We start from the raw sequence: 15,513 nt of genomic DNA, 5'->3' as shown, positions 1-15,513 counted from the left end.
GACTGAGTGACTTATAGAAAAGCACATTTCCAAAATGAAGTAAAATAAGCTGCCTTGAATCCTAAATTAAAAATGGGCTTATCAGAATTGTATTACAGGCTCATTTTTTCCAACAATTCAAATGCTCATCAGCATCAGGTAAAACTGCCTACAGGTAACAAGTGAGCATTCAAAGACTTTTTTTACATTTACATTCATTTCACTAACAAAAAAATTCAGTCAATATTCACAGCAACTGTGAAGTTAAAACAACCATCATACACCTTCATATGAAAACAGCAGAAGAGATATTAAAAATAAATATGCTTGTCCACATGAAGCTAAACACATATATACAGATGAGCAACACCAATTAATAACTCAAACTCTAGGTCCCCACGTAAAATGTAGTTATGAAAGATCATTTAAAAAAGGAATGGAATCTACAGATTTACAAACCATACCTCATAAGTATCTAAAGAGATTTTTTTTTTCAGTAGATTTTTAATGATTCATCAAATCTTATATTTCATACGTACAACCTTCATTCTAATTCCATGTTTTGCAGAGGATTAGCATGCAAGGTGCTTTAAGGCTTTTTTACCTGACAGGACAAAACATAGTACACAATCATGGTTTCTTTATTTCTCAGAGATGTTTTCAAAATTAGAGAAGGGGATATTCTCTGGTTTAACTAAACAGGACTACAGCATTTAATACTTAAAAGTATTTAGGTTTGGACCAAGCACATATCCCTAAGCAGCAAGGTAATAACTCTTTAAAAAAAAAAAAAAAAAAGAGCTACAGGACCATGATGGACCAGTGATGCCCCATATTCCAGAAAGTCACAATGGCAGAGCAGGAAAAAGGCACGGGGTGCGGAACCTTTCCACTCAACCTCTCACAGACCAAGGCAAACAAGTGGAGTATCTCTGCAACACTGCACGCACTCAGTGAGCCTTCTTCTCTACCAACAATGTCCTCACAACTTCATGTATACAAGCGTCAGCAGGACTTTTTGCCATCCTGCATTGCCATGCATCTGTGAATGTGTCTTTGCATGCGTATTGGGAATGGATGGGTCAATGTTTCAGCTAAAAGAAATGTCTACATTGTCGTCTACAGAAGGTTACTCACTTACACTGATGTCTGTTGGGTTTTTGCCAAGGTAACTTCAGCCAGAAGCAGCACATTATCTCCAGCTCTTCCAATACAGCCAAGTCATTGCTGTTGCCTTTGCAACCACTTTAGACCCTGTGAGAAGTGCAAGGAATACAGAACTCCCTACAGAAATGTAGGTGACTTCACATGCCTAGGACCTTGGCATGCCCCAGGCACAATGCAGTCATTATCCAAGGATTATCTGGTTTATGATCTTTCTCATCCTCCAGCTCTGGTGGTACTTTTTCAACTTTTGGATCCCCAGGCAGTTGGCAACAAAACAAAACAAGAACAACTAATCAAAGCAAGGCTACTTTCAGAAAGCTTAAATTGTCTATGGGAAGGAGGAGGGCTACATATGCATTTAATACAAATAAAAAAGTATTCATACCTAACTAGAAAGGTAGTTGTACTTAACACGTGAAAATTAATTAACCTAAGGTACCTGAAAATACATAGCAAGCTGCAACAGTTAACATAGGGAACTACTGTTAGAAGGCATGTTGATTACATTTGCTTACTTCCTTGCATCTCATCTACCTAAGGAAAGCAAAAAGTGTCTTTGATAAATGCAGAAAATGCATTCCAGATAGAACGGAACAGGATTTCTCAGAAGTTTTTGCAAGCATAATCCCCAGAGGGTCCAAAGGACAGAAAAGATTAGGAAAATAAATAGGACTTCATAACATGCAAGTCTTTTCAGAGTTGCAATCGAGTTTGAGAAGTGGTGGGACGGAAGTAATTCAAAAGTAATTCAACCCAAAAGTCAGACTGTTCTGCAAGGTTTCTTAAAAAAATTGTTCCTAGCACTTAGGCAGTCTTGCCAATAGCTCTATGCCATTCATTGAGTAGTCTTGCCTGTCATTGGATTCCATGAAAAATTAACAGAGAAAGGTATTAGCAGCATTTCATGATACCTGGAAACTGCAAAGGCAAGAAACATAAATCAGTACCACATGAACAAAAAAAAGCTCTTCATGACCTGATTTTGGAAGGAAATGGCTTATGGACTAGATTTCCAGACTTCTCTGAAAGCCCTGAGCAAGTAATCATGTGATTTTGAGTTTCAATATTAGTAGGAGGGTGAGAAAAAATTTGCTTTAACTTACCTCACTTAAGAGTAGTGTTCACACAGCACTTTGAACAAATAAGATCATACAGAATCACTAACTTCTTAAAACAGCAATAGCAAAGACTAAGAACCAAGTTTAAGCAGCTGAAGAATCACACAACCCATCTTATTCGAGCAACAAGTATGAAGAGATAATAAACTACTAATAACAGCTCCTGTGCTTTAAATTCCTTTAACTTCTAATTCATAGAAGGATCCATAGAAGGCTAACAAAATGCCAAGTCAACTCTGAAGAAACCTTGTCCTAAGAATAGCAGGAAAATAAAATGTCAAACTCAGAATTAGGAAGTACCAGATATCTCTCTCTCTGCTTAAGGCAACATTCATCTCATTTCATTCAGATTTATGTTCAACTCAAATACCTAGAAACTAAAATGCAAAAGTTCAGCAGCATTGTAGCTTTCCAACTGGAGGACGCAGTGCAGAGTGATGAGGACAGGAGAACATCCAAGATACCGAGATTTTCCCAAGACTGAAATGGAACCTAGATGGCCCCTAACAACCTGAATTTTTCCCATGCTAAAGTCAAAGATTTTGTTTATTTAAAAAAAAAACCACACCCTAAAACCACAAAACCAAACACACAACACAGAAACACTGTCAAACCTCAATGAGCAAAGATACTAAGTGAGGCTCAATTAAAAACATTAGGACAGGCAACCCAGACCTTCCCAGCTTCCCAACTAACTATCAAGACATAAGGGGTCTTGGGGTTTTTTAGAATCATAGAATGGTTTGGGTTGGAAGGGACCTTAAAGATCATCTAGTTCCAACCCCCCTGCCATGGCCAGGGACAGCTTCCACTAGCCCACTTGGTTGCTCAGAGCCCCATCCAACCTGGCCCCCCAACCTGGTACTCCAGGTGGGGTCTCATGAGAGTGGAGTAGAGGGGGAGAATCACCTCCCTCGACCTGCGGGTCACGCTTCTTTTGATGCAGCCCAGGATAAGGTTGGCTTTCTGGGCTGCAAGTGCACATTGCCAGGTCATGTTGAGCTTCTCATCAACCAACACCCCCAAGTCCTTCTCCTCAGGGCTGCTCTTAATCCATTCTCCGCCCAGCCTGTATTTGTGCTTGGGATTGCCCCGACCCATGTGCAGGACCTTGCACTTGGCCTTGTTGAACTTCATGAGGTTCACACGGGCCCACCTCTCAAGGCTCAAGGTCCCTCTGGATGGCATCCCTTCCCTCCATCATGTTGACCGCACCACACAGCTTGGTGTCATTGGCAAACTTGCTGAGGGTGCACTCAATCCCACTGTCCATGTCACTGACAAAGACGTTAAACGGTGCCAGTCCCAATACCGACCGCTGAGGAACGCCACTCATCACTGGTCTCCACATGGACATCGAGCTGTTGACTGCAACTCTGAGTGTGACCATCCAGCCAATTCCTTACACAGCGAGTGGTCCATCTGTCAAATCCATGTCTCGCCAATTTAGAGACCAGGATGTTGTGCAGGACAGCATCAAATGCTTTACACAAGTCCAGGTAGATGATGTCAGTTGCTTCTCCCTTATCCACCAATGCTGTAATCCCATCATAGAAGACCACCAAATTTGTCAGGCACGATTTGCCCTTAGTGAAGCCATGTTGGCTGTCACCAATCACCTCCTTATTTTTTCAGCTTGTCAAAGAGCTTCTAGAGCCTTGCAACTGTCATATACATTTCAGTATAGTCTCTCAAAGATCAATTTTGCATTAAAGAGTGGTTTAAGCATTTTATGATTAAAAATACTGGACTATGAGAGAGACAGACAGACACAAAAAAAACCACTCAAGTGCACAGGGCTGAAGCAACCATAAAATTCCTAGTCATTCTATTACAGTACATTCTAATATTTTACAAAATCCACAAAAGTAGTAAGGCAAAAGAAGTAGCAGTATGTGGCAAAAGCATCCACGTGTGTTCTCATTTAAATATGCGTTTTCTTATTTTTCACATAGTATTTATAATTCTAAACGTTTCAAGATGTAAACTTATTAATTGACAGACGTTGGCAAGAATCTTCCCTGGACTTTGTTATCCAGAACATGAAAGAGGTCCCTGCCAAAAACAGGCTACTGAGATCAAAGCCACTAGCTTGATTTGCATTCTCCTCCATTTCTTGCATTAGACACAGAAGAGAGCAATAGTTAATGGATCAGTTTAATATATTAGAGCTTTCTGGTGGTTTGGTTTGTTGGGTTTTTTTTTTTTTTTCCTTTTTTTCCCAAGAGCGATTGAGGTAACTCCTATTTCTAAAAGCTGTGATACATTTTAATTGCAACATATGATAGGACAATTACAGATTTCCTGACCTTAACAGCTGCTTTACAGGCTTTTACTGAAATCAACTGAGTCAGAAAATGATGAGCACCTCCCACAACGTGTTTTTTTTAATCCTAATTGCTAAGAAACTATGGCAGGTAGATACATCAAAGAAAATCAACTTCGCTAGCAATCTGAATTAACAGGATCATTTTACATAAAAGTAGATATAAAGACACCGTATTTCTCGTAAGGAAAAAGAAAATCAGTATACTGTGATGACAAAGTGAGGTCCTTACGTACCTTAAAGCCCTTTTGTTCACACCCCTAAGTAACAAGAATATGAAAGGATCCTCCTACTCGGTTTTCCTCTCTCAAAATGTGGGTACTGTTAACACGCCTAGAAGGATAATTTGTCACGTGAATACTCTCAAAAAAAAGTAAACAAAATAAGATTGGGAAGAGCACAAACAGTGCTCTGCTCTCCTCTCTTTTTTTTTCAGCAGCATGGATCTACCCCAACATGGTCTTTCACTGTGTGAATCAGGCCACAAATGTAAAAAAAAAAAAAGGTTTGAGTTAGTTAACAGTTTTCTGAACTTTTCAGCACTCCGTGATAAGTGTTCTCACTGCCTCTGGTGAGAAGTAGTTTCCAAAGATCAATAATGCAGGAAGCAACACAGACAGCCATTACTCATTCTCTCTCAGCTCAGAAAGCAATTATTTGCTCCTCTATGATATAATTCACTCATATAGCATGCAGACACAGACATAGGTCCTTATCTTAGTGGAAAGTAGACCTCAGGCAGACTAGCATGATGGGACAACATCTGTAAATGAAATCATTCCTCCAGGCCTCTTTATTTCAGAGATGCACATGCTAAATTCTGATCAGCTACATATGGAGCTGTGAAACACGCATGCAGATCTCACTTCTGCAAACGTTAATCAATGTAGCCGTCTACAGGAATTTCATCTGACAACCCCACAGGCTGAAAATTAAAAGGTCAGAAGGTGGGTGTCTTGTGGCAATACATACCCCAATTGCCCAGTTGCCTGCTGAATTCATAGTGCAATACGAAGAAAAGAGCTTAAAAAAAATTTTTTTAAATGAATTTTTAAGAAGAAATCCAGTTCTACTTTAAATTCAAGTAGTATTCATGCAAGCTCTCTACTGTCATTCTCCTTCCCGCAAAAAAGGACCAAAATCTTCCCCTTCTCATCCTATGATATTTGCTATTCAATAACCAGGTATTGTCACTGTTATGTTTGACCAGCAAATGCCTTCAGTGCTGTAAAAGCTTCTACTATTGCAGACAGAAATAATGTCTATAGACTCAACTACTTGATAAAATAGGTAAGAACGAATGCACTCCACTGTATGTGGGTTACATTTTGTGCACGCACATGCACAGAAAGAGAAGTGTCATTAAAGTAGCTTCAAGGAAACGAATTTTAGGTCATCAATTTTAAGGTCTTGATTTGCTAGGAGATAAAAGAACAGCAAAAGCCACCAGATGGATTCAAAAGGGCAAAGGGAAATAAGTGTCTTTGAGCCATATCCTGCCTTGTTCAATTACAGTATTATGCAGGCAATTCTAATTTCAGACATATGGCAATGTTCTTATACACATGCTTAATAAATCCACCATGCATTTGTTTATAAAATAGAGTCAATCAGCTATACAAGCTCTAAATTACATACACTGTTAATAAGCTTGTGAGTACATACATACTTCCTCATATATCACCATACATCAAGGGTGTGGCTGTTTAAGCGAGGCTTTTAATTGCTGAGAGAGGTCAAGTCAGAGAAGCCAAGCATGGGTGGCAGCTACAGCTGTCTTCCAGGATAAGGTGACAAAACAGTGATGACTAAAGCGTGAGGAAGCTGCACCCATCCCTAAGGAGCTGTCTCTGCCACGCTATATATAATGAAGGCTTTAGAGACAAGATTGGTTGCTCTTTTGGGGAAACTGAAAAAAACCAGTACAAGTGGAAATCTAGACATGGGATGGAAGTCTTTTCAACTCACACTCATCACCACATCGCGAGACAAACTCCTCTCTGTTAAACCATGGAACAGCCTTGACACCCCCTCAAATGTTCTCCTGAACTCCATGAAGGAGTCAGAAGTGTGATCATAGCGGACAACGCCTTCTTTAATAGTCTGAGATCTGAACGGATCACACAAATTGGCATTTATTTGGCTTGGGGTATTGGAGGAGGAGGGCTGAAAAGCCACTGTTCACACCTTACCCATTTTGTGATTAGAAACAAATTTGCAGGACAGTCATCCCATAGCAGTGTTCCTTGGTAAATACACCAGATAAGGCATCTGGATGCAAGAAGCAGATTTAAAAAAATAGATACTGGGAAAGTAAGGTACTAAAACAACACTCATGGTGCAGCACAGTGATTTACTCATTTTTATAATTTAAATTGTGAAGTTCTAGCTTGATAGAAAGAATAATAAATATCTAGCTAGAATTTTTAAAATCTGGGCAATAAAAATGAAACTGAAGAGTCGTCCCAACTCATCAGAAAAGCAAGGGTTCATAAAATCTGTTCAATACTCAAAATGAATTAACCAATTTACATCTCAAAGCTGCATGACAAATGAAATGGAGATCCATACAACCAAATATTTATGCTCTTAAATACAACACACCTCTAAATGAATCTTTTCAGACACCCACAGAGTTTTCTACAACTGTTAGGCACAGATCTTCAGCTTGCCTGTAACCTCTAGACAGTGTGAAGGCATCTTGGAAAACTCGGCCTGTTGTCGTAAAGGGAATGATAACTGGAATTACAAAACAGGAGATAGTTTGCATGCACAGCTAGTCCCTTCTCCATCCACATCTTGTTATTCACTAAAATAACAGAGAAATAGAATAGTAGCATTTTTTTCCCCATAAAAATACTTTTGTAAAGTTGTCACACATTTGCTCAGAAGGTTTATTAAAGACCTGGCAAAGCCTTTATTAACTAGCATATTTTTGAGTTGACAGACATTTAGGATTATCTCCCACTTAGTTCTTCTCCCTTCTCCCGATTCATTTGTTTAATACTTCAAGTCAAGTTGAAAAGGAAGAAGTGTGAAAGTGATTAGACGAAAAGAACTGCTACTGAGAAGGCCTTACAAAGATAAGCCTTATCAAACTTCACAGCAGTTACAAACAAGAGAAGGAACATATGGATCACTTTCACTTACCACCAAAATACATTTATTTATGCATTCAACCCCAAACATTACACAAGAGTATTAGGAAAGAAAGTGAAGCCCCTCCAGGCAACAGAAATGACAGATACGTATTAAGCAAGCAGAATGGAAATACCCAGCTTGGAAGGCATCCAGAGCAGAAATCTTCACGTTGCATCGGATACTTTGGGACAAGGAGACAGGAACAAGAGGTGGGAGGGGACCAGCAGGCAGGGAGCAGGGGGTATGGGAATGCTATGGGAATTCTGCGACTCGGTTGCAAGATTATCATTCCCAGCCTCAGCTAGAGGATGCTCTCGGAAACCTGGCAGAGCCCCGCGCAGGCAGGGTCTCGATACTCAGAAGTTTCAACAGAGAAGGTAACACAACATACTGCAATTACAAGCCAAGAGACAGAGAGCACCAAACCTAGATGACGACTTTCACTGTCTGCTTTTAGTATCACATGTTAAGTAATATTTCCTAATCAAGCTACCACCATCACAAGTGTGTGAGCATGACTATCTCCCTTCCTCTCAAAGAAGCCTTATTCTTTGAGCCTGTCTGGGCTCATAAAACAGACATTTTTATTTCCTCAGTCTTAATTCTGACTTCCAGTGAAACAAAATTATTTTTGCAGCTATTTAATTTCAGATCAGAACTTCATTGAGGCTCATGACAGGTTGCGTTTATGTTTCAGTCCTCTGTCATCAGCTTTGAAATTCCCAGTATCAAAGGAGATAGTAGCTTGGTTTACACATATTTTTGCAGTCCTATTTTACAACTGAAGTATAATTTAAACAAAACACATGAAATCCAGAGTAAGATCTGGAGTCTTACAGCTCCCAGTCCTCTTCATAAGCTACTAAAACCCAATATAGCAATTTAGGACTCAAACAGATCCTTTAGAAGAGCACTCCAATTCCTGAATATGCATTTTCATGCTCTAAGAGATCCTCTTTTAAGCTCGACCATCCCATCTTCTTTTAGCTTCACGATAATAATCCTGCATTGACAGGATAAGTGGTCCAGGACATGCAATATGTTCACCAGCACTAAGGGACATTCTTCTGCAATGTTCCTGTCATCCAACACCAGTGGGGTCAAAGAGCGTAACAGTTTAAAAACCACAGGGACACTAGGTAATGAATATTAAAAACCAGTTCATACAACAATTCATTTGTACTACCCTCCTGGCCTTTATGGGAAAACACCACTGTTTACTATGTTTTATTGATCTTCTGTTATCCTTTGTCCATCAGTCGTCTTGTCTTTTAGAACACTAACTTAACCGCTATGCTATGTATTGATTTGGACTTTGCACAGCAGAATAACACACCTTGCTGTTTGGAAAGGAGAGAGTTAAAATAAATAGGAGAGAGAGACAATGAACAGAGCACTAGGAATTTTGAAGAGCAGGAAGGCAAGACAGGCAAGATCAGAGGACATACCCTTTTTTACCATTATATTCTCATATCTCTCCAAAGACACCAACAATCGGCTTCATCAGAGACAATAGTTCTGAGTACCCCGAGAATAAAGACGACTGGTAAATAACCCAACACCTTAGAACTCCTCTCCTCACAGGGGGTGAAGCAGAAAGAAAAAACACCTGCAAAACTTACAGGGACTACTGCCCACTGCAGATATTTCAGCCACTCTAACCTACTCTGTTGTCCAAACTTGCTCCTCTGCATCCTACCTCCAAGGATTTCCAACAGGAGCAGGACCGGCCTTTGCTAACACAGGAAGTTTTCAAGCAATTCCTCTCAGATGCCTTAATTGAGCAATTACACCTTAAGGCACTTGCTTTTCATTTTCCAGAGATACTGGTCATCAAGGACTCCGTTAAAGGAAATGGTGATGCATCTGTTAATCAGGTCTTAAAAGGCATACCTCCGTAGCCCTGGGAATCCAAAATAATTCATTACTGTAACAGCCTTGCTCCACAGCAAGAAACTACAGAGAAGGCAGATAGGACAGGAACAACAATACAGGCAAATAACTGCATTACAGAACTGTAAGTCTGACACTACATTGGGTATATTGTTACTGTGCTTGCCAAAGAGAGGGGATTTTGCTCTGGTAGCGTACTCAAAACTCATGAAACTAAGTTAGCATATAGCAGCCTCCAGTGCAAAATTACTCCAGTAAAGGACTTGTGTGAAAGAATTTAACTATTACCTTAAAAGACTTAAAATTTCATTTGCCAAATAAGTAGATACCTTCAGACCTACACTATGCAAAGCTTGGCCCAAATTCAAGCAACTTCATTCACTTCCAGTTCTTCTGAAGAAGACAATATTAAGTGCTAACTCCCCAGGTGGTTAAATCTCAGTCCTCCCAATGCTCCCGAGTGAACAGGCACACAGAGGCTAAGGCCGTTGGGTATAGTTAAATGTTCCTAGCCAACGTGCAATCTTCATGTTTTGTTGCCTCACTCTGGAAATGGGATCTTGACCAATAATTATTAACTTTCTGCCTTCAAACTTCTGGGCTTGCCATGTTAACAGAAGCTTAAAAAAAGTTAAACTGTCCAAGAACAGATAATTCACAATTCTGACAAGAACAGCGGGTCATATATTTTTATGACATAATAATTGGGATTCTGTCCCACACATCCAGAAAAGAAGCTGAATTCAACCACCTGTAGTACAAAAAAAAAAAAAACACCAACCCCCTTTGTGGATCTGAACCATTTAGCACAATTCTCTACAATAATGACACAAGTGGTACACTTTTTTTTAAATCAGCAATCAACAACAGCTTTACACATACCATAACGATATGCATCAGTGCACTGAAGTAATAAATATAGAATGGGGAATACTAACTGATAATCCTAAAGCTTTCACTATTTACCGTAGTGCCTCTGAAGGCCTAACATCTTGCTCTTACACTAGAGAGAGATTTCTGAGGGACAGACAACACTGTACTTTGCAGTTTTGCCTTTGCTCCCTAAATGTTAAATACTGCTTTTCCTCAAGCTATCTATGATTGTGTTACTCCGCTGAATTTAGAAAAATTGTTCCCAGATTGCATGTATCTTCAAATTTGCAGTTTCCATTCTGCAAATATTTCCAGTCTGCAATAAGAAAAAGAATTTGCAAATACAAGCTCATTTCTGTATTCCATGTCGTTTTCCAGTAAGCCTAATGAAGATGCTGCCTCCCCTGCAGACCTGCGCAATAGAGGCATGAAGCAACAACAGAAAACACTTAGAAATAGTGAAGCAACAATAGAAAATACTTAGACTACTGTCTCCGTGTCACAAATTTCACCGCTTTCTCAAAACCACAACATCCAGACAGGAAATAGCATATCTGAGACAGCAAGAGACATCAATGAAAAGATCCCAAGCATGAAGAAGCCCGGCAGACCTGGAGTTTGTGCACTGTTTCCCACCAGTTGAGTCTCAGAAGAGTTCTCCAGATGACCTCTTTAAAAAAATAATAATAAAAATACTCCTGCCTAACCTAGTTGAGCAATCTCACTTTTCCTCCTACCCTTCACATCCCTTCCTTCCCCCAACACTAATGCTTAATTCCACAGCATATACAGTTGTTTGCTTATTTCTCAGAACATGGATCCAGCCTTCCACTAGGAAGAAATAGCACAAGATGTCCATGCCTTCACATCAAGATGGTTTGAGAACTATGAAGATGCACCACTCTGCTTGCTTCAGCAGCTTGCGATAGTCCTTTCTCCCACCACACAGAGCAATTCATTCTCCTGAACACCAGCATTAAAGGACTTGTATATGGCATACTAACTGACAAATCTCTATCATAAAACAAAAAGGATATTAAGATGGAACTAAGGTAATTAAATATCCTGTTTTAACAGTATAGTATACCAGAAAGCACCTATCTGGTACACAGAACATACAGCATCTTCTGTCTTCAAAGTACACTGCTAAAAATCAAAACTAAAAGCCCATACAAGATCTTTCTTTACAGAATACATACTCCTCTTGAAGAGCTGATTAACTTGGTTTCTGTACATCCACAGACAGGACACTTGAGTAGACACCTACAGACACAAACACCTATGTCAAGGCCTCACACATACATAATGAAGGCTAATGCTATCTTACAAACAACATACTTCAACAGAATTGTCAAGGACTCTTCAGCTTCCCATGCTCTACCGACTGAGAAGGCTGGAGGTGCACAAGAAGCTGGGAGGGGGCAGAGCCAGGACAGCTGACCCAAACTGGCCCAAGGGCTATTCCATACCATGGGACGTCATGCTCAGTTCATAAACTGGGGGGAGTTGGCGGGGGGGCGGTGACCACTGCTCAGGGACTGGCTGGGGATCGGGCAGCGGGTGGTGAGCAATTGCATTGTGCACCGCTTGCTTTGTATGTTCTTCTTATTATTATTACTATTAGTAGTAGTAGTAATATTTTATTTTATTTCAATTATTAAACTGTCTTTATCTCAACCCACGAGTTTTCTCTTCCGATTCTCTCCCCCATCCCACGGGGGGGAGTGATCGAGCTGCTGGGTGGTGCTCAGTTGCCAACTGAGGTTAAACCACGACAGTCATGATGCCTTAAAAAAGTTTAATAATTGTATTATTAACGTGCTGAAATCACTGCCTGTTCATATTGTCTCACTGTTTCCTTCATTTAGTTGTCTGTTCCCCCTTGAAATACAAGCTCTTTAGAGAAGAGAGCATCTTTTCCAATCATTGTACAGCACCTTGGAAAATTAAAAGTTTTCATGAATAGGGTTCCTAGATGTCACATGCCAGTGCAAATAAGTTGATGTTTTCTCCAGAAACTTAAGTGAAAGTTTAAAATACAATAAACAACTTATCTGCTTATTACCTGGAATTTTAAAATCTGACAAAGATGTTGCCCTACAAGTAGCTTGGGACTTACATTTCTGCTTGTCATTTCTCCTCTAGACTACTGTTGTAGAATTACAACATAATTTATGTTGAAAGGGACCTCTGGAGCTAGTCTGGTCCAACCTCCTGCCCAAAACAGGGTCAACTTCTAGCCTTATATCAAGGAGAGGACACCAGGAATAAGGTCAGTTGCATGCAGCTTTGCAGGTTTGGTTCTGACTGTCAAGAGACTTTGGGCCATCAATGCGAGACAGTACATCAAAGTTTAGACAACTTTGTATGGAGGCTTTTCTTTGAACAGGTCTCTCACTATCTAGCAGGCACAAAGCCAACACTGCCTTACTTAACTCCCTCATTTGCCCCTTAAGTGCTGCATTCTTCAGCAGTCCTGACACATAATATCGTTCTCTCAGTATTTCACTGTTCTACCATCCTCCCCCTTGAAATCACAACACATCCTTTCCAGCGTCCACTTCACATTACCTAGAGTAAGAAAAGTCATTGTTCACCCCCTTTATTGGGCACATGTGGCATCCTTATGCATTTCCAGAGTTGATTTCTACTCTGAATACATTACATCTCTTCTAATACTAAGTATACACTCATGAAGACTCCCAGTATTAACTCTTATCTTTATTTCTCTAATCTCTAAGCCTATGTTACGCTCTTATTTTCCAACATACATTGTCATCTGATTGTTTCATTTAGAGCAGTAAGGGCTTCTAGAACATGATGCCTTTATTCGAGGATAAGTGTTTTAGAGCACACTGAATTAACATTACTACTTACTGTGGACATCTGATACCACAATTTCTAGCTTGCCAAAGGAAAATAATAAAAGTCCAGAGATTTGAGGGACTTTTCCAAGCTCCAAGACTGTGTTTAAGACCAGAATTTACTCACCCTCCTCTTCATTCTTTTGAAACCTACAATTTATCCTAATAAACAAGCTTTATTTTACTTCAGTTCCTGGGCAGGTATCAGCTACACTCTGTGCACTCAGCACCATAATTGACTCATCTCATGGGCCGTAACAGGCTAAAGCTTGGTCCTTGATATCACACAGAGAACAGGACAAGGGAACAACAGCACATGAAACATCTCCTTATGTATGTTCGCCGCCATGCTTGTGACTGGCCACCTGCACACTCACACAATATAAGGTTGGTGGCCTTTCAGACACGCCAAAGGAGAAGTCTTCTGATTTCATCTAACGGATTTGGTTGAGTTCGCACAGGAAGGTGACGTTAGAGCAGCACAATCCCCAAATCTATCAACTAAGAAGCTGTCTGAAGATAACAATGCATCTTCAGTCCTCTAGCTACACAATTTTAAATTTATTTCAGTTACATTATCCTTTTATTTACTAGATAAGTTTCCCTATCTCCCATTACTTTGTTTACACATCTACCACAACAGGGAAATTACTGGCATTATACATTCTGCCTAGGTTTCCTGCTCTTTGTAATTTGTATTACAAAGTAAATGCAGTTGTCTTAGAATTTCTTTAGTTACAAACAACTAAGCATTTGCTATTAATATCTGAAACTACTAAATGTTGTTTTCCTGCAAAAAGAAATATGGAATTAATATATGTACTTTATTGGACTGTGTCCTTCTTCAAGTTTTCACTTGGGACTTCATTAACTGATTTTCTTGTCTGAAATAAAAGCAATATAGGTCATTTAAAGAACTTCTTTGCATGGACCAAAAGTGATGTTCACAAGAGAAGTACTCAGCTTACCAGGGGAATTCACAGGGGAAACCACACCCCAGGAGAGTCCAGTATAAGACATCTTTGAGCACAGAATCGCCTTCTTGGTCTTTTGCTCAAGAGAGAAAGCACCTTACCCAACCCTGCCTTAGAAACGCTACCGCTAACCTCAGTACCTACTTGGAGTATTAATGATATGCCGCCCACAACAGAGCATCTTGTTGGATCAGCTCTGAAGTCAATCAGAACAGTAACCTCTCATCTATCATAAAAGAACATGGTGTCAAAGTCTTTAAAAGTCAATTCTAACATCAAAAACATTAGTTCACTTTCTTTTGCTTAAGTTGAAGTGCTTTTACCTCTAGTTTAGCACATTTTCAATTCAGAGAAAATTGAAACAGGGTACTCACTCACACTACCTGAATTTTATTCAGAGTTTAGGAATACGGAGTTATTTTAAAATTCAAAAAAGCAGCTACCTCTTCTTGTAAAAAAAATATGCCCCTGAGACTCTGAGCCTGCCTTGTTTTTCCCCGAGTTATGCAGGCAAGATCATCTTGAAAGAGTTGTGTGAAGACAGAGGAGTATGACAAAGCATCTTAACAGAAGATAATCTTACAGCACTGAAGTCTTACGCTAATTTATCTTACAGTTACAGTATGAAAGTTACACACAAAAGTTTAAATTAAACTCGGCTGCATACTTAACTCCCCTAAATTATGGGCAGGAGTTCCTTAGGACGTTTGCTGACAGATACAAATCATGGAGAAGTTGAGCAGAGACATTTAGAATGAACTTTAGCACATGCTGAAGAGACAGAGTAAATGGATTTAGACACTGAGCTGCAACAGAGAGGTAGAATACAAATGATACTGAGAATTAAAAGAGAAGTGGAAACTAAAGAGCCGACATCTATGACAAGAAGGAAACAATTTTAGGAGACAGAAAACCTCTCTCCTTTGATACTAAAAGCCAATTAGAAATCCTCCCCCAGTTCCAGCAAGAATAAACGTTACCGCTGTTTCCTCTGCTGCTTGTTTTTAAGGTATCACTTCTACTTCAGCAGTGCTCCTGCCAAACTGCATACCCTACCTCAGCCAAATCTTTATCTCAGTTACGCGGATGGAAGGGGGAAGTAACTCCATCCCGCCGACCCTTGCCCAACGGTAAAAATAAACCCTGAATCCAGCCCCGTCTGAGCCGGCCGCCCCGGC

The 15,513-nt window shown here is 39.9% G+C and overlaps 1 protein-coding gene across 5 annotated transcripts in view; it reads right to left on the bottom strand.

The window, feature by feature from the left end:
* TEX2 (testis expressed 2) overlaps positions 1–15,410 on the bottom strand; it is a 57,581-nt gene extending 42,171 nt beyond the window's left edge. Inside the window, exon 1 of one of the 5 annotated variants that reach the window (XM_009323689.1) lies at positions 15,392–15,410. Coding sequence is in view for 1 of the 5 variants with exons in the window: in XM_009323685.1 (XP_009321960.1) it covers positions 1,121–1,172 (52 nt within the window). In the remaining 4 variants the exon portion in view is untranslated. Of the gene's footprint in view, positions 1–1,120; positions 1,489–7,194; positions 7,258–14,329; positions 14,349–15,315; positions 15,335–15,391 lie in introns of those variants that run through there. The other 4 variants (XM_009323688.1, XM_009323686.1, XM_009323687.1 and 1 more) reach the window with 4 other exon arrangements.
* Positions 15,411–15,513: the final 103 nt, after the last annotated feature.

Source organism: Pygoscelis adeliae, unplaced genomic scaffold (genome assembly GCF_000699105.1).
Source record: "Pygoscelis adeliae isolate BGI_AS28 unplaced genomic scaffold, ASM69910v1 Scaffold75, whole genome shotgun sequence".
Lineage (NCBI taxonomy): Eukaryota > Metazoa > Chordata > Aves > Sphenisciformes > Spheniscidae > Pygoscelis > Pygoscelis adeliae.
Note: the sequence above shows the minus strand (reverse complement) of the source record. Positions and strands in the feature narration are given on the sequence as shown.